We start from the raw sequence: 22,788 nt of genomic DNA, 5'->3' as shown, positions 1-22,788 counted from the left end.
GGCAGCATTATATCTTTGATTATTCCTTTATACTTGTTTTGGTCCATAATGCCTTGAACTCGATAGATTGGACCTACTCCATCACGGCTAAAACATGACCAAACCATAATTGAACCACCACCATGCTTTACTGTAGGAACTTGGTACTTAACATCATTTCGAAGACCTATTGGACGTCGAACATATTTAATACCATCAGAACCAAACATATTAAACTTTGACTCATCACTCCATAGTATTTTTGACCATTGGTTTGCTGTCCAACTTAGATGTTCTTTAGCGAATTTTAACCGTGCTCTACGATTTTTTGCAGAAATAAAAGGTTTTTTAACAAGACAATGGCCAAAAAGGTTGTTTTGTCTTAAGCGACGCTTTACTGTTGCATAAGAGCACGAAATTTGATGGGACTGTGTAAGTTCTCTATGAATTTCTTTAGCACTCTTGCGCGGATCTGGCTTTGACGATCTTACTACAACATTATCTTGGCGAAAAGTTGTTGATTTCGGGCGTCCTGACTTTGTTGATATTTGGAAGTGACTCCGTTGTTGAAAAACTTTTAATGTATAACCAACTGTTGATCGTGGAATATTCATATCTATTGAAATTTGTCGCACAGTCTTACCGTTATTAAATGCTTGTACAATTAACTTTTTCACTGCCTCGCTTAAATATTTATTATGTCCCATTACAAATTATTGATCATTGAATGTTTTTATAAAAATTTGCCTTCAGAAAAAGAAGTTAAAATAGTCTAAGTTATATCAACATTGTTAGAGTTTAGTTTGTCCAATTACTTTTGAGCCAATCATTTCCATTCTTTTAGCAAAATTTTGAGTAATTACTATCAAAAGGGAATTGTTGTTTTGTTTTTCATAATTGTAGTATAATTTGACATGCTTACACGAAATTTCATTTAAAAATCTTTACTTAATGAGAAAATATAACAAAAAAGGTGTTTGTCCAATTACTTTTGGACGCTACTGTATATATATATATATATATATATATATATATATATATATATATATATATATATATATATATATATATATATATATATAAAATATGTTAATATTTTCGGTAAGAGTGCTTAATACAGCGTAGTATAAGTAGAGCGAATATATTATTATTATTATACAAACTAAATAATTAGTTTGGTTTATATACCATCACTTAAAGTTTCACGCAATAGCGATCATCAGATGTTATAAACCGTAAAAAAACTTAACGACAAAAATACGAAAAAAGTGCTATGGAGTCTCCCTAGCATTTTCTTTCGTATTTTTTCGTATTTTTTGTCGTTTCATTTTTTCCGGTTTATAACATCTGATGATACTCCATAATTGTGAGGACACGTGTTTGCTGAATTTAGGTTTATCATATGAAATAAATAAAAATCAAATCTTGTTTATTAAACGTCGAAATATCATGAAAAGGAAAACTTTCTGATCACTTAAGCTTTTATTATTCTAATGTTATTTATTTTAGTGCTTGACAATATACCTTTTTGCAACCACAAGCTTGCTTTAAGTTGCAGGTTAAAATTGTGTTTAGAAATTTAAAAGCAAATTAAATGAAACAGAATACAAAATGTTGAATATTTTTTATTTATAAATATCCTCAAAATAGACAGGAATAGTGTTAACTTTTTTTAATTAGTTGGTATGGCTTTTTGCTCATGAATTCAAGAAACAATTTGTAAATTAAAGCCTAGTTCTTGTAAATCATCAAAATCTGAAATATAGAAATAACTTTTTACCGAAACACTGCGAAATGAAGATTCGAGCATCTCAAATAAAGGTGAAAACAGTTATCCAAATCAAAATGCACGAATTGCATGACAAAATACATTAAGTTTACTAAAATTGTCAAGATGTCAAGTGAAAATGGAATTATTGGGATTATTGCGCTTATATTCCTCTCTTGGCAATTTTTTTTAGAAATATCAATTTATTTTGAACAAAATGTATCAATGGTTTATATTTATTTCTTTTTTTATTTAAGGGGTAAATATAAGTTTGAGGCTTAACATCAATCATAATCATCATCAGGGCCGCCGAGAGGGGGGGGGGGGGGTGGCCAAAGGGACAGTTTGTCCCGGGCGGCAGATGTCAATGGGGCGCCAGATGTCGAAGTAAAATAAAAATAGTTCTTTTAATCTTAAAATGCCATATTTGAAATGTATATATTACTCGCATTATATCATTATTTTTAATTCCTCGAAAAAATTTTAAAATGTGAACTCATCATTGATTTCGTACACTATACGCTATTAAATTAAAAATGTCCCTTGAGATTTTCGCATTCATCAGACTAAAGTAAAAAAAACGTAAACGTTGATAATTAGCAATAACAAACTGTGAATACAATTTAGAAATAATTCTATTCAGAATTTAGAAAGTAATAGTAAATATTTTTCAACTCTTCACGATCAACTTATTTATGGTAATTCATGTTTACGATTTATATTTAGCTATTGAAATATTGATTTATGACATTAGCTTTTTGAGATTGAGTTTATATTTTTTTGATGAGCTTGCGTAGTTGACTATGCTATTATTTTATTGATGCGTACGGTTATTTACAGTAACTGTTAATAATGAATCGTAAAAAACTTTCTGGTGCCCAAAATAGGGCATTGGCTTCCAAAAGGCCAAAAGAATGTGAAAAAAATAAACAAACGCTCCAAGATTACGTTGGTTTTACAAAGCTACTAATCAAAATACTGATTTGAATGTGAGTTAGTAGAAATATATAGGTCTATATATATATAAATATATATATATATATATATATATATATATATATATATATATATATATATATATATATATATATAAATATATATATTATTTTCGAAGCAATTTACGAATAATAATTAATCATTTTTCAAGTCGGCCGAATTAAATAAATCAGAACAAACAATAGAATTATCGTATTATGATAATGATGATTGCGTTGAGGATATCGTTGATCTACATTCTCTTGGTTCAATGGAAAATGAAACAGACGACAGTTTTAATGATGAATTGAAACCCGAAGAAAATAAAGGTTTTTACACAAGAAGTTCTTTACATTGCATTGCCTAATGGAGAAAAAGTTCAAAGAGATTATTTGATATGGAGCCCATCGTCTAACTCTCTTCTTTGTTTCCGGTGTTCTTTATTTGGATGTGAAAATTCCGGATCCAATGGGGATCGATCTCTTCTTCTTCGCTGGAATGGAGGAATAAGAAATGACTGGAGAAAATTGAGTGATCGTATCAAAAGTCATCATAGTAACCCAGTTCATCAAAGTCATTATCTCGATTGGAAGACTTTGCACTCAACTCTTGTCAATCAGCACGGAATTGACTCAGAGTTTCAAAAGGCACTAGGAAAGGAAGTAGCCAGATGGCGTGAAATACTTCGTTGTATTTTAGATGCATCTTTATTTTTAGCATCTCAAAACTTATCATTTAGAGGTAAATATTCTTGGCCAGAACTCTAAATAATTAAGAATAAGTTCTTTATTATTATAGAACTTCAATGATATACATTTAACTAACGTAGAAATTATTGTTTTAGGACAATATTCGTCGATGGAGAAGAACGAGAAAGGGAACTTTTTAGGTTGCCATGAACTTATTTCTCGTCACAACGAAACATTAAAGAATCATCTTGAAACAGTTGCTCGTCATCAACATAAGGGAACCAGAATGCAAGCTCACTATCTCTCCTGGCAATCACAAAACGAATTTATCAATGAATGCGCTACATTAGTTCAAGAAGCAGTTGTGAAAGAAGTAAAAGATGCCGTATATTTTACGATAATTACCGATGGGACCCCAGATGTATCTCACACCAAACAAATCCCGTTTATTCTTCGATTTGTGCGATTCAACTCGGGTAAGATGATTTGGGAAGTTAAAGAACGATTTCTCTGCGTTGAAGATATGGAGAAAAAGAAAGGTGCAGATATTGCTTATTTAATTTGCAATGTTTTAGCGAAAGTGAATCTCGATTTACAAAAATTGAGAGGCCAAGGATACGACAATTGTTCTAATATGGCTGGAATCTATAATGGAGCCCAAGCTCATATACTGGAAAAAAATCCGTTCGCTTTATACATTCCTTGCGGTGCGCATAGTTTAAATTTAGCTGGAGTTCATGCTGCTGAGTCTTGCGCTGAGATCAAAACGTTTTTTGGCAATACCCAAGCCCTTTACGTGTTCTTTAGTTGCAGCCCAGCAAGATGGAAAATTCTTCTTAAAAAAACTGCTTTATCACTTCACAAGCTCTCAGATACTAGATGGTCAGCCCACATTGCAGCTGTAAAACCTTTAGTGAAAAAACCACGAGAAATCTTTGCTGCTTTGGATAGAACCGTTAATCAACTTGACCTAACTGCGGACATGCTAAATCAAGCGAAATCGCTGGGAAAATATTTTAAATCATTTGAATCAGTAGTTCTCCTGACCATTTGGTATAAGACACTGCAAAATATTGATGGCGTTAGTCGATGTCTCCAGTCGGAGTCAATCACCATTGAAGAAGAAGTCATTATCATTCAACAACTTCTAGATGACCTAGGTCGCATTCGTTCGTCGTGGAATTGTATTTTGACTGAAGCTAAGCTAGTGGCTGGAAACCTAGGCTTTGATCAGAATTTAAAGTGAAACGCACAAGAAGAGTGAAAAAATTCCACGAGGAACCATCAAATACAGCCCACTACCTCGACGACACAGAAAAGAATTTTGAAGTAAATATTTTCAACGTGGCATTGGACCACATAATTCTAAAAATTCAATCAAGGTTTAATGTGGTGAAAAAAGTTTCTTCTAAGTTTTCCTTTATCTGGCTACAGTCTGAAGACCCTTCTTCACAAGATGACAATGCTCGTCAACTTGCGAAATTCTATTCAAATGACGTTAAAGAAGATGATCTTGTTGAGGAAATTTGTCCGTTTGACCTGTTGAAAGCATCTTCCTTGTTCAATAGAGGCAACTCTCTCAATCTTTTAAATCAAATATATTCCAAAGGCTTACAACCAATTTTCCCGTCGATATGCATACTTTTGCGCATCTTTCACACAATGCCAATATACGTTGCAGAGGGTGAAAGATCTTTTAGTAAACTTAAGATTATAACAAACCACTTCAGAGCCACCATGGGAAAAGAGCGACTTTCAAATCTTATGATGTTGTCTATTAAAAATGATCTCGGAAAATCATTGTCATATGATGAAGTAATTTTTTTTTTTTTTTTTTAAATTTTTTTTTTTTTTAGGTGCCCCCAAGAAGATCCAAAGATCTTATCACAGGGCACACCGCGGAAGTGCATTTAACTAGGAAGTTCACGCCTCCTTCCTTACCGTGACACGAAAATATGTTCATAGCTCGTATTGAACCTGGAGCTCCTTGCTTCTTATGCAAGCGCTCTAACCACTGCGCCAATTTTGCCTCGAAAAACCAATTTTGCCTCGAAAAAAGCTCGAAAATTTTATTTAAATTAGGAATTGTTTATGCTGTGGTTAGTTAGCAAAAAATGAAATAAAATTAAAGTAGCTATAAAGGCATAATGTATTTTTTAGCTTCTATGCTAAGTATACATATGAAGCGAAATCTATAAGGGCGCCAAAAAAGGTTTTGTCCCGAGCGGCCCTGATCATCATAATCTAGAAAGAAACCAACTCAAAACTCATGTATGAATAAATTTGTGACAAATTGTTTTTAAGCAAAATACCTTTTTAAACTTCTTTTTCAGGTTGCATATAAAATAAAGTAGTTTTCACGAAAGGTTGTACAATACAATCCGTGCATACAAGTGATTCTTGTCTTTTTAAAAAGGGGACTATAACTTTTTTTTTTTTACAAAGGGGACTATACCGCAATTGTTGATCTTAATGACTGTGTGGAAAATAATTTGCCCGAGAACGGTTGGGATGGTAATGTTAACAGTACGGCTGAACAAGATTCACCAGATGAGAACATCGAGTTATTTACAAATTGCCAGCAGGTAATACAAGTGGTAAACAATAAAAACTATTCAACTACACCCTCCCTACCCTAAGTCATTTGCAAAAATTTTTTAAATATACTTTTGCTTCTATGAAGCAGCCGTTATTTGATTTACTAGAGAATAATCTATTATGCAAGTAATGTGCTTTTTAATAACTTTTAAAGAAGAATTTAACAGTTTTGCTTCCTAATAGAAGAACTTTTGAAATTTAATTTATAAATTTTTTATCACATTTATCTTCATTCGATCTTAATTTGAAATCTTTAACTAATTCCATTTCATTATAACATTTTAAAATACAAATGAGTTGGGATTGGAGTCGGCTCAACCGACCAAAAAGTCCTTAAAGTCTTTATTGCCTTTGAGTGATCTTTGCAAACGGCTGCCAAATTATTGTAGTTTTCCTGATTATAAACCTGACCAGAAAACCAGATGTCGCTCCACGTGCCACTAATAAAGTCACATGATGACTGACCTTCGGCTGACTGTCGAAATTCTGGAAGTAAAATATAAGCTAGCAAAGCATAGATTGCTCGGCTATTCCATCTTGCATTGCTTATATTTGGCAAAGTTCTGAAATTTACTTTAGGGAAGCATCCTGTTTTCTTAAACCGTCTGTAACAAGTGATCATGTGATGAAGGAAAGCCATATCATCTCTCCAAACAATTTCTTCTTCTTCCTTCAGAGCATCTCCAGAATTGTCGAAAGATGCTTTCAGTTGCTGGTACTCTTCTGTTATTCTGCTAATGAACCAATAATTGAGATTAGGCGAGGTTGTTGCTGCTTCAAAATAATCATTCATCACATGTTTTAGTAATGTATCAAGAACATGATGCTGGCATCCAATATAAAGAGGTTTGTCTAATCCAAGCTTAACAAAATGCTTCTGTAGTAGTGTGACTGCCCCAACAGATTTTCCTGTATTTGCAGAGGTTGTATCAGAAATTATTAACTTAATTGCAGGCCATAGCTTATATTCATCAAGCACAGTTTTTATTCCATTGAATATTGTTTCACCTTTTCCATTGATCAGTGCAAGAACTGCTAGTTTAACTTCTCTATTTTCATTTTTTAGAACTACAACCTGGTACTCTGTATTCCTTATGTGCTTCCCATCAAAGTGCAAGCTCCAGTTTTCGTTTCTTAGAGTTTCAATAAAATGTTCTTTTAATTTTTCTCCTGCTTTCATTGTAGCTTTGTAAACACCACTTTGAGTTGGAGTTGGAATAGAAATTCCATCTTTTGCAAGAGTTTTGCAGACTGTGTGTGCCTTTCTTGAACTCAGTTTTGCTTTTGTCACCAAATTTATTGCATAATCAGTTTTTTGTCTTTTACATGTTGTTGGAGCCTATGAATCTTGAGAACCACTGTCAGAATCTTGTTTTTCTTCTTCAGTGCTAAAATGTTCTTCATCTTCACTGCTTAAATCATCCTTAGTATCTTGACTGACTCTTTGCTGTTCTTCATCTTCACTGCTTAAATCATCCTTAATATCTTGACTGACTTTTTGCTTAATCAACTTTAGTTTACTAGGATGAACTCCTTGTGTATCTTCAATTGTGGTGCAGTAGCCAGCTCTATCATTTGTTGACATCTGAAGATTATAGAAGGCTTTATCTTCCTGGCACAACCATTCTCCATTTTCATCAGTTACGTTGAACAAGTTGGTAAAGTCTTGCGTTCCTGGTTTTCTGCTGTCTTTTTCATACTTGTTTAGTGCATTCTCAATTTTTCTTTCCACTGTAGATTTGCCTTTTTGAATTGGAAGAATCAGTTTTTTCCATAAGATTTTTACTTCTTTGACCACTATCACAACTCTCTCCTGTCTACTTTTCACATTTGCAGCCAAGCACTTAAATCTGTCCAGGATATGCTGTTCTGTTGGCATTTTGTTCATTTGATCAAGACTGTCAACAATCTTTGCATACTTTCTTGAATTCTTGGCTGTTTCAAACCTCACCAAATTTGATTCCCATAGTTTCTTATTCAAATCTGAAGGAAGACTATTTTTAGACATCTTGACTATAGTCTTGTCGAATTATAATTTGAGTGTAAATTTAATTATCTACAAATAAACAAATCTTATGATTTTAGGTTATCAAAAGAAGTTTATAAAATATCAAAAGTCAGGTGATGATAACAAATATAATATATAATATGAAAGATTATGTAATAAGAATGCATACATTTAGCAAAATCACACCAGCAATAAACTGAAGCTGTGATACCTTAAGCTGTACTGTATCTAACAATAGATACACTATGAGTCATAAAAAAACATACCACTGAACTTATTGCAATAACTTTGCTCATTCTGAACCTTTTTTAAAAATTTATTCAGTGATTATTCACAACTAAATTATCTACTAAACGACATCAAAATTACCACCAAAGTGCCATTGCTCACTATGCACGTGCACTCCAAACTTCAACAACACAAAATTGTCTCATTTCTTTACCAAAAAGTGAAGTTACTGAAATGCAAATGTTAAGCTAAAAACATCCAAAAGTTTAAATACTTTTAGTTGTTTACTAAAAATGGTGTCCTCTTCAAGTAGAGAACAAGAACAATACTTGACTAATACAAAATATTACTTTTTAAATTCTTTTTTGTTGTCTCAACCTAGAATTTTTAAACTAATTTTAACTTCTATATAAGAAATCAGACAACTTTTCTGTTGTTGAAGTTTGGAGTGTTCGTGTACAGTCAGTTTTTAGAATTGGGTCGCCATCAGACGAATGTTTTTCTGCTATTCAATTCTTAACAAAACCTGAAATTTTGTTAGGCATCAGACCAAATTTGACAAAGTTATGGTAGAAAGTTCAGTGGCATGTTTTATTATGACTCAGTGTAGATGGGAGAAAACAGTTTTCAGCTTAGGGGGTTGAACTTTTTTAAGATTTAACACTTTCAAATGGTATTTCCAGTTTTAAAATGTAATTTCTCCACTCATAGTGGCATGGGAAACCAAAAATTGCGAAAAAAAATTTTTAGTCATACCTCTAATATATATATATATATATACAGTACTGTGCAAAAGAAAGTAGCACCTAAGAGAATTTTAATATATTCAAGATAAAATGTCCAGAAAGCACAGTGTGATTATGTAAAATATTTTTGTATTTTTCACCTGTAAGCTTTTCTGTTATTCTAACAATGTCCCCTACCCCATTTATTGAAATACAACCCCCAAATTGAATATTCCCTCCACCATGTTTGATAGTTGATGCTAGACATGGCTTCTTCAATGCCTCTCCCTTTCTTAGCCTAACATACTGACGTCTATTCGTCCCAAATATTTGAAATTTAGATTCGTCTGTAAACAATACCTTGTCCCATTGATTTTTCTGTCACTCTTTGTGCTCTCTGACGAACTTTAATCTTTTTCTTTATTACCATTGCGTAGTAAAGGTTTTTAATAGCTACACAGTAGGATGTCCCAAAAAAAAAAATTTTTGAATTTTATATTGTGCACTATTTCAAACATCCTTATTTGGTCCCAGTAGACCACCATAAAAATATCCGGGCTCAAAGTAACTGTTTAGCTGAAGAAGGTGTTTTAGAAAAAACTTGCATATAAATTTTAATGAGGTTTTTTTCTATTTATTTATTGAAATTCCGGTAGTATTCAATATTTTATAAAAAATTTAAATAAAATTAAAGTTAATCATCCAAATTATTAATTCTGACTGCTATACTTACTGCAACTTTGAAAAAATTTTATAATCATTTAATTTTTTATTATAATTGCATTGTTGTAAAATGTTTTTTTAAAATGAAATACTAAAAAATAAAAAAAAAAAAAAAAAAAAAAAAAAATAGGTGGTGCAAAAATTATTAAACTTTTGTTGGAAAAAATATATTTCGAAAAAAAAAATATTAGCATAATGTGCTTTTTTTTATATAAATATTCTTCAAGTCTTGTTTAGTGGCATGTTTAGACACCTTCTGCCGGTTGTCTAAAACCACCATCATCGTGTCTTGGAGCCTGTCTTCAGAATGTGTCCTTCCAATGAAATCCTGCACCAATTTGATGTGACTTTCAGCTCTGTCATTAACAACTGCTAATTGACCTACACTGGACACAAATGTCTTGAAAGATTTATTGTTGAGATTTTTCTCAAAATTTGACATTCCTTCTTCCTTCCATGAGAGAATGTCATCTTTGGTTATACCAAGATGAAGAAAAAAGAGATAAGACTCCTGAGAATCAAAGTTTGACAGCTTTGAGAGGAGACAGACCTGTGTAAAAGGTTTTGGTTGTTCTTTGTCAAAGCTCTTCATGTCTGGAACATCATATTTTAATAATTCTACAAGAATATCCGTCCTCTCTTTCTCCTCTAAGTGCTGGTCAGCTAAAGCAAAGATTACACACTGTGGTGTAAAATACCAAGTGTGTCTGAGAACACTAAGACTAAGAGCTTTCCGTACTTCTTGGAATAAAGTGAGTCTTTCATGGTCTGCGATGAAATCTTGAATGCTCTAAGATCATTGGATGGAGCCTGTGCTGCCATTGGACTCTTCAGAAAGAATAAACAGTGAAAGATCACTATATAATCTGTTGCATCCTGTATCATCTTAATTTCATTGATACTGAGTTGCTTGTTGTAATTCTTGGTCATTTGCATTGCTAACAGATACAATGAATCAGCCATAAATCTTGCTTCGTGATGAGCACCTGGTTGTAGAAATCTGAAGTTCAACAGATCTGCTCCAAGGTAAAAAGCTACCAGTTGACATAAATACTTGTAATCCCTTCTGTCAAAAATATTTGCTTTAAGAGCAGTCGTGCAGAACTCCATTGTTTCATTTGCAAGATTGTAAAAGAGGGTTCCTAAAGCAAACTCAGGTCTGTTCCAATCAAATTTCTCAATGTTGCCCAATGTATTCACGTCTTTTTCAATCTTAGACCAAAGATCTTGATATTTTTTGTATAAAGATCGACTGGGTCCCTTTTTTTCTCCCTGTAATTCCATCATAACATGATGAACATGTCTTTCCATTATATGGTGCCTAAATTTATTATTATTATCATTTTCTGTCATTACTCTCAGAAAAAAAGAAAAGAAAAAAAATGCCTGTAATTTATATAGTAAAGCATCATACCTGCACATTAGGCAAAGTATTGGACAAGGTAGAGAATAAACTGCAATATTTCTAATTGCACCATTATGTTTACCAGTGTTTGAGCGAGTTGTGTCAGCACAACAAGCTATGATTTGGTCTTTTAAGTCATAATATTCCTCAAGACTTTGGATAGCCAGTGCTTGATCTTTCCCTTTTGAGGAGGGTACTTCAAGTATTCCCAGAAGAAAGTCAAGTGAGCGGGTCTCTGGAGAGGAAACACTAATTGCCAACCTCTACTGTTTCCGAAATCTTTACCTCTGTCCTGTACTGCTTGACCAACTTTGTGTCAAAGTGAAGATCAAGTTTTAAGCCCCTTACCTTATCCAGGTTCTGCTCTCTCACTATAAGTGCTTCATTCTCTATAATTTCATGATTTTTTCTTGCCATCTGTGACTTAAAAATGTTAAAAATGTCAGTATCTACTCCCCCAGCTTGGAATAGGGAAGACAACATTGCTGTTTCAGCTCTCACACTTGATACCAAAAAAAAAATACAGAGCATTGTCATTTTTTAAATTATGTAACATTTTAGTTGTTTAAACTTGAAGTTTTATATATACTTTAAATATACTTAACTTTTTTATATGTAAACTTATTTACCTTGTCATAAATGGAATCCACTTATCCAAAACACCATTCAGACTGAGTTGAAGGCAAATCTTGGTTGAATCACACAACTTTGTTTTTTTACAGTAGGAGTTTCAAAGACTGAACCATAATCTGTTCCACTACACCCACTGGAGAATTCCTGCTCAAAATTTCTCAAAGCTTCTTCTTCTGCTGCTTTTTCTAGTAATTGACTTTTTTTTTTTGTTCAACAATTGCTTTCAGTCTCTCCTGCTGTTGTTGTTCTTCTTCCATCTTCCTCAGCAGATTTTTCATTCTTTCCTCACCTTCAGCAACTATTTCAGCAAATGTTTTGTCATTTTTGTAGGACATTTTGACCATGTCCCCTTTCAAACATCTTTTCAAAAAAATTGCATCCTCCTTTACAGCCTCTTTACTCCTTCTAGGATCCTGGCTAATTAACTTGAAAATGTTTTCCTTGTGTATAGGAAACAAAACATCGGCTTTGTCTAAGAACTCTTGAGTATGTTGGCTCATGGTTTCTTTGCTCATCTCTAAGGTTCTCATCTTTAAAATTTTGATATACTGGGTATACAGAGCAATGATTCTATTCCTAAATTAAAAGTTACAACATTTAAAAAATTTCAACGTTTTAAAATATAATATAAAAACTTATGTAATTATATTTCACAGATAAATGTTTCACAGAATACTTAATTTTTATGAGAGATTTTTACTAGAGAAAATTGCTCTAGGATATTTAGTAACTTACTTAATTGATCGTTCACTGATGATAAAATTTTCATCAAAGCCTGCCTTGTTCCAAATGTTAATCAGTTCCCTTATGATGCACACATTTGTTATTTCGTTTCTGCAAACAGCATAACACATACCACCACTGCATTTAAGTTTGCCTGTACTCTCCAGAGGACATCCAATTTTAGATGACAATGTTTTGATTGCAGTTGCATGACTCTGGTTAATCCAGTAAATTCTGCGACAAACTTCCCCACCGGTTGGAAGTCTATTTGGAGAAAATATCTGGAGAGGGTACCCCAACAGATAAAGAATTCTTCTTCTACTAGCTTTTCCAACATGCCCTTCACTTGCCATATTTAATACTATTTTCTATATTATAAAATACAACAGAATTGATCACAATTAAATGTTATATTACAGAAATGATCACAATGTTTTTATATATATTTTTTCATATTTGTAAAAATTGTTACAATTAAACTTATATTACTCAAATTAGAATTAAGTAGCAGTATACAATATATACTGCTAATGTTTTTCAACATCCTAATAACTGATATTTTATTACTTAATATATTTGCAGAGTTTTAATCATAAAATGCAAAAAAAACTCTGTAATCTCATTAAAATTTATATGAAACATTTTTCTAAATTACCTTCTTCAGCTTAACAATCATTTTTAGCCCAGATATTTTTATAGTGGTCTACTGGGACCAAATAAGGAGGATTGACGTAGTGCACAATATTAAATTCAAAAATTTTTTTTTTTTTGGGACACCCTACTACACAGCCTTTTAATCCAGATTTTATTAAATATTGTCGCACAATAGATGCATGTACTAAAGTTCCACTAGCTCTTTTAAGATCTTGAACGAGTTCTGCGCTTACTTTCTTGCAATTTCGTAGCGCTGTTATTTTTAAAAACTGTTCATCACGTAGGCTTAACTTTTTGGCACGACCAGACCTCTTTTTATCCACTACATCACCAGTTTCATTATACTTTTTAACTATTTTTTGAACTGAGGCTCGCGAACAATTCACACGTTTGGCTATTTTAACTTGGCTATAGCCCTCTTCATGTAAAACAATGATGAGACTTCTGTCATTTATTGATATCTTTGGCATTTTATTATTACTGAAAAGTAATTTTATTATAAAACAAAACTTTTGAAATAAAAAAAATTTTTTTAGACAAAAAAATCTGTAATTAACACGAGAACTCAGCAGTAACTAAAAAATTCTTCTCCACATTTTTATTTATCAAAAAATATTTAACAATAATAAATTTAAACAAAATAAATGAATAGTACAGTGATTGATGTAATCAATTTCTAGTGTTAATCCTTGTCCGCAATAAATAAGCAAACATTATAAGTGGGTGAAAAATGATACGAGTTGAAACCATTTAATAAATATTTTTAATAAATATTAATAAAAAAATTATATTATTAACGAAATCATTAACTGAAATAAATATAGCTTTATTTAAAACAATATCTCAGTTTAATTTAATAAAAACTCAATATTATTTACTTATATTTATTTAAATGTACATTTTTTAAAAAAATTCTGAGGTGCTACTTTCTTTTGCACAGTACTGTGTATATATATTAGGCCGGATCATAAAAATTAATTTTTTTTAGAGTTTGTGAAAAGTAGCGTGATATAGTGTTGTTTAATATTTACAAAAAAAATATTTCTGAAGAATTGATTATACTTTGCATTTTTAAGTTTTAAGGTTTTATATGCTAAATATATTTACTTTAGTACATGCATTAACTGAAACATGCATTTAACCCCATTACTAGATATAATCCTAAGGTTATGAAATTGAACCAAACCTATACCTACCTATATAAATTATTCCTAATGATATGATTAACTCCAACGCTATTATAACTTTATATTATTATATTATTATTATTATATTATTCTATTTTTATATGATTTTTTATTAATTTCTGCTTTTATCAACTGATTGCAGAATTTATCCCTCTCATCTTGTATTTTTAGAAATTAACTGAAATTCTGATATGTTATAAAATTGTAAAACAATAATGATTTCAAGATCTAAAGCTTCAAAGAATCGTCATATACTTTTTGGAGAAGGTCGCGAATTACCCAATTTTTGCTTGCTAACCCACAAGCAAGTAGGCAAAGCATACTTGTCTGAGAAGAATTATGAAACTGAACCACTACGGTCTGTTTGTAAGAGACTAGCAGAGAAACTTTCTCAGATATGGATTAAAGCATCAGTTCCTACTATAAGTCTTCGAGGCATAGAATTACAGCTGGAGAAGTACATAGGCAATGTTCAGAAAGTGATTCGATCAAAGTCTGGAACAGTCAAACAAGATGAAATAGAAAAAGATCTTGACACATTGTTTGATATTTGTTCGTGTAAATGCAAAGAACTTTCGTCTTGTTGCTGTCCAATGGTTCTGAAGGTGCCAGCAATTGAGCATGACTTCCTAACTGATCAACGCACTATACGTGTTGGCAGAATAGCTGGAATCGACAAGAAGGAATCCGCACGTGCTGAGAGGCGTTTAAAACGAAAATCTGTTTCATTATCAAAGGAAGAGACTGCAGTTAAGTGTGCCAGAGTCGTTGAAGCATCTGATAATGAATCAGATAATGAAACAGACAACAATTCTGACACCGAAACTTATTCCCCTTCCGTATCAGAAGTCGATACCGAAGTCACATCTACTCGTCTGAAAAACAGTTGTTTAAAAAATATTGCTCTACAAGCAGATGGTTTTGGCATATCAGATAGAGCAGTTGCCGCGATTGTATCAGCAACTCTGGTTGATTTTGGTATAGAACATATGGGGCCAGTGGATCGGAATAAAATTCGCAGAGAACGAAAACTACTGAGAACATCATGTAAAAATGCTGATTGTAGAATTACTGGATTGTATTTTGATGGAAGGAAAGATCAGACTTTAAAACTTGAGGGGGATTGGCAGACTGTGATTTCTGAGGAACATATTTCCATTTTATCAGAGCCAAATTCAAAGTATGTTGATCATTGTACGCCAACAAGTGGATCAGCCAAATCCATTGCAGATTCAATAATTGATACTGTTGACTGCACGAACCTTGTTTGTATTGGTTCTGATTCAACTAACGTTAATACTTGTTTAAACAATGCAGTTATACGCAGAATGGAAATTGAACTTGGTCGACCACTGCACTGGTCCATTTGTCTTTTACATCTGAACGAGCTTCCTTTGCGACATCTTTTTCACTCCTTAGATGGTGCAACAACTGGACCCCATTCATTTAATGGACCAATTGGCAAGTCTATTTCAATGTCTGTTAAGAAACCCATAGTCAGCTTTGCCATACTTGTTGGTGAACCTATTATATGCAATAAGCAGTTGTTAAGCAGTGATCAACTGTACTTTTTCGAAATTGTTAATGCGGTGAAGACAGGTGTTGTACCAGATAGATTTAATTCTAGAACACCTGGGCGACTAAACCATGCAAGGTGGTTGACACTAGCAAACCGTGTTCTACGCCTCTACATATCTACTGAAGATCCATCAAATGAACTAATACTTTTGGCTAAATTTATTGTGAATTCATATGCGGTCGTTTGGTTTGACATTAAGAAACATTCAAACTGCTGGAATGCTGCTCCACACTATTATAAAATGATAGAAACATCACGATTTCTTCCTGTGCGTTATCGAATAATTGTTTAGCAAGTTTTGAAGCGCAATAGCTACCCGGCTCATATCGAGAGCATTATTCTGGCTATGCTCAAAGACAACCGTCAAGTGATCCGTAAGCTTGCGTTGAAGAGAATTCTTCGTGCTGGTGAAGATGACATACCAAATCGAAAATTTCAACTCCCTGAGATACGATTTCAAGCGACTAGTTATGAAGAACTGATTGACTGGCAAACACAGCCCCGCTTGGAACCTGTTCTGACAAAACATATTCCAACTGTACAAATATTGGCATGGCTTTCGTCAGTTGAAGACATAGTTATTGACATTGAGCCATTTCCATGTCACAATCAAAGTGTTGAACGTGTGATTAAAATTGTGACTGAATCAGCATCTAAAGTTTATGGTCATGAAAATCGTGATGGCTATATTCGCGTTCAACTGGAGCGCCGCAAGTTGATGCCTCACTTTGACACAAAATCTGAATTTAAGAACATTTAAGTATAGTTTCTAATCAACGTTTGCTAATGATATATTGTTTTGACTGTTCAAATAATTTGAATTTTATTATAAATTCAATCAATAAATTATGTAACAAATGAGCGTTTTTAAGTTAATTTATTTGAAAACTTCAAAGGTAAAAATACAAAGTATAGCAAAGTAGTAGCGAAAAACGGTTTGCAGCATTGCATTCAGCGTATTTTAGAGCCAATTACTGGAAATTCCCGAAGAAATTTTCCAAATTATTTTAAGTTATGATCCGGCCTAATATATATATATATATATATATATGTTTATAAAGGGGGTGGGGTTGGGGGGAGGGTGCGAAAGTGCAGTTGCGCCGGTAAAATTTTTTACCTATTAAAAACTTTGTTCTTTATTGCTTAGAAGCAATTAGTTGATTTGTAAATATTATTTAATAAATTAAATATTTACTACCACCCTTAATAAATAAGATAACAGCAAATATTTCCTTTACGCTTATTTTGAATCAATTTGAAGAAAATTGTTTGTAGTTAAGTATGATGCTAAAGATATTTTGTTTAGTTTGCCAGAGTTGTTTTGGATACAGATGCCTCGGCTATTTTTAATCATTTGACAAATGTTTGGAAGTTAGATCAGCCATCTTTGTTGATATCAATCACTGGTGTTGCAAAAAATTTCACGTTAAATGCAGAGCTTTACAGCCAGTTTATTTCTGATCTTGCAAAAGTAATTTTTTTAAAATCTTTTACATTTTAAAAATATTTTTGCTCTAAACAAAAAGACTAAATTGCAGTAGTTTGTTGAGCATAGGAAAATGTATACAAATATATTTTGGTGCTGCAGTTGTAATTGAATTAAACAAATATATCAATACTAAATAACTAAAATTTGATAAAGTTTTAAAATTTTAAATAAATAAAATTTGATAAAGTAATTCAATTTTGAATAAATTTAGCAGAAACTTAACATTAAAATTTTTTTCTTCTGTGTATTAAAATTGCTGAAGTATTATAAGAACTAGCAATTTAGAAGTAAAATTACTTAACGTAAATATATATATATATATATATATATATATATATATATACATACATATACATATACACACACCATGTCTATGACATTTTTTCAACCCCATCTCCTGTGCTGTAGTTTGGTAAACTTTTACCTAAAAAGCACAAAATGAACTTATTTGCATTTATTTTGAAAAATGTTCACCCTCACATTGAAAAATCGACTTTGACGTAAATACTACTATTTATTCAAATGTATTTAGAATTTCATAGTCATGTAATACAATAAATTTTCAATCCAACATTGACTCAGACCATTGACCTTGCTCTTGCTTGTTGCATAGAAGGAATAGAAGGTACAATTTGTCTTTATTTTTGTATGACAAATACGTTTCTTCCATTACTTTGATTGCATGCTCTGCACATTGATTACTTCTGGGGATCTGTAGTAAGGATGGCTCTCGCTTCCAGTGATTTTTCAACAAGCTGAAATCCTTTTTGTATGGATTCAGTACTTTAGTCAAGTTGTTAAAGTCGTTTTTGTTGTACAGTTGGTCTGTAAACCAATGGTCTGCCCAGCCATACAATATAAATTGACATACTCTTTGCAGAACTGTCCTTGTTGAAGGAATTAAAATGAAGGCCAGGATTGCTAGTATAGCTCAGGAATTCCACCTTGCATTGCTGATGTTGGGTAATTTCTGAAACCTGATCAATGAAAAATGTCCCTTTTCCTCAAAAAATTAGAACACTTAAGTGAGATGAAAATAACAATTTCAAATCATCTCTCCAGCCTGATGTTTCAAGAAATACTTCTCTTCCGTTATCAAACTGTGTTTTCAGTTGTTTGTACTCCTTCAACAGTTAAGACACAAATGGATGTTCGATGTTTTGCGATTGTGTTTTACTTCCAAGTTCTTCATCTATCACCAAATGGAGGATTCTATCTAATACATGGTGTTGACAACTGATAAACTGAGATTTGTTGATGCGTTTCTCTGTGAACATTTGTTGCAATGTTACAACAACACCATTTTTTTTTTCCAATGTTAACCCTGGTGGTATCTGCAACAACCATCTGTATTGATTCCATAGGTGAAATTCACCGAGGGCTTTAGAAATTCCTTGAGCAATAGTTTTTCCCCTGCCATATACCAAACTCAAGACATCCAATTTGATTCCTCTTCTTTCATTTTTAAGGACAACCACTTGATAATCGATTCCATCGATGTGCTTGCCATCAAAGTGCAAGGACCAACTTTCCATATGCAACTTTTAAATCATTTCCTTTTTTAGCTTGATTGCCTCTTTGATTGTTGACTTGTAAATAGCTGATTGACATGGAGTTGGGATGTCAATGCCTTCATGAGCCAGTTGCTTGCATATGCTAGCAGCTGTATTTGTTGATACTCTTGTGTAGGTCACCAAGTTGAATGCAATTTTGCTATTATGATGTTTTCTGCTTGATTTAGGAGTAGTTTCTTCTTCTTCATCATTTTTATCTTCTTCTTCTTCATCATTTTCATATTCACTGTCGTCAGCCTCAGAGTCAGAATCACTAAAACCAGGATAGTAAGATGATGAGCTGGATGACCCATTAGAAAGTTTTTGTCTTTTAGAGGGATGGATTGTTTCTTTACTGGCCGCTAACTGGTTTTTTTGCTTTCCACTTGAAGATGGTACAATCGATTGTCCTCGGAAGATAACCATGTTCCATCCACTTTAGTAATATCAAAAATTTCATCAAGGGGTACGTAGCTTCTCCGCTTGACACATTCATCATAACATTTCAGTATTTAACGAGCTTTGCTCGTATAACTTGATCAGATACATGAGGAAAATTCAGTCTATTTTTCCACAATTCGGTCAAATCTTTGGAAACTTCCGCCATTTGCTCCTTTCTTCCTTTGATTTTTGGTCCAAGGAAATGGTAGCGTCAGATAATTTGCTTTTGGAGAGACATTCTGCACTTTTCTTCCAGTGAATATTCTTCCAAAGGCTTGTACGTCGCCACGTGTTGCTTCTGTAATAACTATAAAATTAGATAAGCAGCTATATATACACAGTCTAAATTGTTTTAGAATGTTCTAAATTGTTTTAGAATGTTCTAAATTGTTCTAGAATATTCTAAACTGTTCAAGAATGTTCTAAATTGTTACAGAATGTTTTAAAGTCGTCTAAAATATTCTTGAATATTTGGAAATGTTCTAAAGTTCTAAACACTTCTAATCTACACAAGTTTTAAATGATTTGCAGCAAAACCCACATGTATTAGTAGTAGCAGTAACAAGCTTAAATAAATGACGAATTGTAATTTTAATTGCGGGTGACCTTTTTTTACAACCAAAAGGAATTGAACATGTTTTTCAATTTTTTCCAACAAAAGTTCATCAATTTATGACACAGGAAATTGATTTTTTTTAAAAAGTCAAAAAGTCATAACCCTAATATACATGCATACATACATATGAAGACTACACTGGAAAAACGATCAAGCTACATTTTTATTGTTTTTGGGTTTTTGCCCCTGTTAATCGGCTGCAGTTTAACTATATATATTTTTATACATATAATTGATTATGTAATTAGAAAACCGATCAAATTACACAGATATTTAGCGTAACAAATAAGTGAGCTATGGTGTTTTGAAGTTTAAAATCTAATTTACTCAAAACAATAAAAATGTAGCTTGATCGTTTTTCCAGTGTGGTCTTCATGTTTATATATATATATATATATAAAGAGAGAGAGAGAGAGAGAGAGAGAGTGAGAGAGAGTGAGAGAGAGAGAGAGGGAGAGAGAGAGAGAGAGAGAGAGAGAGAGAGAGAGAGAGAGAGATTTAAGCTATAAAACAAATTGCAAAAAGTTTTTGACTTTTAAGAAATAAAAGCCTCTCTTAAATGATCAAACTTTTTTTTTTTCACAAAACTTTTATCTTCAAGCAAAAGCATATACATACTTAAATCTTTTTTTTTATATAACTCTGAGAAAAACATTTCGTACTTTGGCATAAATTATCTCGGTCAAACAATTATATTTCCATAATTATAAACAGAAGCATATCAGAAGAAAAGCATTGTAATAAATTTCAGTGGTAAAGAGTTTTAAGAGCCTATAAATATATATAAATCATAAAACAAAATTTATTAAGTTTACCAATTTAACAAATTATGTTTTATGATTGTTAATTATTGATTCTTAACTATTTCTATCTTTTTAGTTTTATTTAAGTATTGATTAATAAAAATGAGATATAAAAAAAACAAACATTTTAAAATTATTTTCTCTAATAAATAAAAGCTATACTTTTATATATACACCACTTCTATTATTTATAGGTGGCAAAGACACCTGGAGCATGGTTCATAACTGATGGAGCAAATACTGGTGTCATGATGCATGTTGGTGAAGCAATACTAGGAGCAACAAAAGCATGCATTAGTATTTCAACAGGGAGAAAGTCCACTTGCATTTGTCACATAGTTACAGACACAGGTGCATTTTTAGATCATAATCACACTCATCATCTATTTGCTGACGATGGTTTTGTTGGAAATAACATTATAGAAATTCCTCTAAGATCAAGAATTGAAAAGCGTATTATAAAAGAAGGTATATCCCCTACTATTTTAGTTAACTAATTTTTTTAAGTTAACTAAAAACTGCCAAGAAATATGTATAGTAGCTAACAACCTGTAAGTATTATCCAATCTGGAGTTAAATAAAGTTTGAAACGCAGGTCTGAAAGCCAAAGTTAACTTTGTTTTTGCTTTTTGATTACGTACAGAACATCATCAAAATGGTTGTTTGTTTTTTTTAATTTTGTGGGAAATTAGTTGTAATTTAGTAAAATTGTTGAATTACAGCTCGTGGAGCAGCTATTCTAATGGTTGTAGGGGGTGGACTAGAAACGCTAGATACTGTGCATAATGCTCTTGGACTAGGATCACTTGATGTTCCTAAACCAAATTGTGACCCACCTTTATCTGTTTTGGTTATTAAAGGAAGTGGTGGTGTTGCAGATCTACTTGCTTATGCTTTTGATAATCGTGATGGTGATGATGATTATTTGTCTGCTAAGGCAGTAGAACTTCTTCCTGAATTAAATAGTGAAGAGCAAATAAAAGCTTGTCGCAATGGTGTTTTAAATTGCATAAAGAAAAACTATTATGTTAGTAAATAAACTTTACATATTTTTAATTAAATGTTTTAAAATATTTAAATAATTTGTTATGTATTTAATATTTTTAAAAATGTTTTAAATATTGTAATATTTTTTTGCTTTACATTTTACTTTTTAAATGTTTTTCTCACACTTTTAATGTATGGAATTCGTAACATTTTCTAACTTTACTTTTCTCTATCTAACTACTGTCACTGTTATCTTTACTTGTTATTTCAAAATCTATTTGTATACTTTTTTTTTTTTTAAACTAGATCGAAATTTTTGAAATGTCAAATAAAGGTGGTTTAGATGAAACTATTCGAAAAGAAATTTTGAAAGGTGTTTAAAAAGTATTTTTACTTTGCTTAAATATGGCTCTTTGTTTTAATTTATAATGAAAGAAAAATATTCTTTTTAAAAGTATTTTTTATTTAATGGTGACAAAGGGCATTTTACAAAAAGATGCTATATGATAAATAAAATGCTGCTAACAAAATTTCATTTAGACAATCTTTAAAATGCCCCGAATCATTTTAAGATTTGTGATTTTGACAAGTTTCTTTAATATACTCATGTTATTAGAACAGTTCTGTAATGTGAAATCTGTAAAATAAACAGATCATAATTCAATTAAATTAAATCAAAGTTAATGTGCTAGTCACTCTAGAATTTTAGGTTAACTAATTTTTAATACTATGATCTCATAATGTTTTGATGATGTTTTTAAACACTTGATGATTAAATTCTAAGAAAATTTTTATATATTGGTAAAATTTGAGGCGAAAATTCAAAATTTTAATATAGTTTAAAAGCCAATAAAAAAAAAACTGAATATCTGCACTACTCTGTGTCACTTTAAATGAATGCTCAAATATTAGTAAAATTGGGTAACTTTAGGTCTTAAACTACATACAATTAATGATAAAGTACTGCAAGTAGTTTAACCGAAAATTGAAACTTTTTAAAATCTTAGTTAATAACATCTCTAAGC

At 31.8% G+C, this 22,788-nt stretch overlaps 2 protein-coding genes and 2 pseudogenes across 5 annotated transcripts in view; 3 read left to right on the top strand and 1 right to left on the bottom strand.

The window, feature by feature from the left end:
• Positions 1 to 22,788, top strand: part of LOC149877168 (transient receptor potential cation channel subfamily M member 3-like) — a 56,889-nt gene that overhangs the window by 18,946 nt on the left and 15,155 nt on the right. For 2 of the 3 annotated variants that reach the window (XM_090074042.1, XM_090074041.1), the window contains exons 2-6: positions 5,857 to 5,996; positions 17,181 to 17,345; positions 20,971 to 21,244; positions 21,499 to 21,803; positions 22,070 to 22,136. In XM_090074042.1, the coding sequence (XP_089930168.1) occupies positions 5,857 to 5,996; positions 17,181 to 17,345; positions 20,971 to 21,244; positions 21,499 to 21,803; positions 22,070 to 22,136 (951 nt within the window). The remainder of the gene's footprint in view (positions 1 to 5,856; positions 5,997 to 17,180; positions 17,346 to 20,970; positions 21,245 to 21,498; positions 21,804 to 22,069; positions 22,137 to 22,788) is intronic. The other variant, XM_090074043.1, reaches the window with a different exon arrangement.
• On the top strand, positions 2,841 to 4,768 carry LOC149877170 (zinc finger MYM-type protein 1-like; annotated as a pseudogene).
• LOC145191651 (uncharacterized) lies at positions 9,126 to 11,635 on the bottom strand (annotated as a pseudogene). Its single transcript, XR_016448048.1, has one exon. The product of XR_016448048.1 is annotated as an uncharacterized LOC145191651 (transcript).
• Positions 14,401 to 16,176, top strand: LOC149877169 (uncharacterized). The gene has a single exon (XM_090074046.1). The coding sequence runs from the start codon at positions 14,511 to 14,513 to the stop codon at positions 16,164 to 16,166; it is 1,656 nt and encodes a 551-aa protein (XP_089930172.1). The 5' UTR covers positions 14,401 to 14,510; the 3' UTR covers positions 16,167 to 16,176.

Source organism: Hydra viridissima, unplaced genomic scaffold, assembly GCF_058129835.1.
Source record: "Hydra viridissima isolate aposymbiotic clone 2 unplaced genomic scaffold, HvirCarnegie_v1 scaffold_16, whole genome shotgun sequence".
NCBI lineage: Eukaryota > Metazoa > Cnidaria > Hydrozoa > Anthoathecata > Hydridae > Hydra > Hydra viridissima.
Note: the sequence above shows the minus strand (reverse complement) of the source record. Positions and strands in the feature narration are given on the sequence as shown.

Bases quoted from the DNA above. Each gene is read 5' to 3' on its own strand.
- LOC149877169 (XM_090074046.1), top strand. From the start codon at position 14,511: ATGATTTCAAGATCTAAAGCTTCAAAGAATCGTCATATACTTTTTGGA.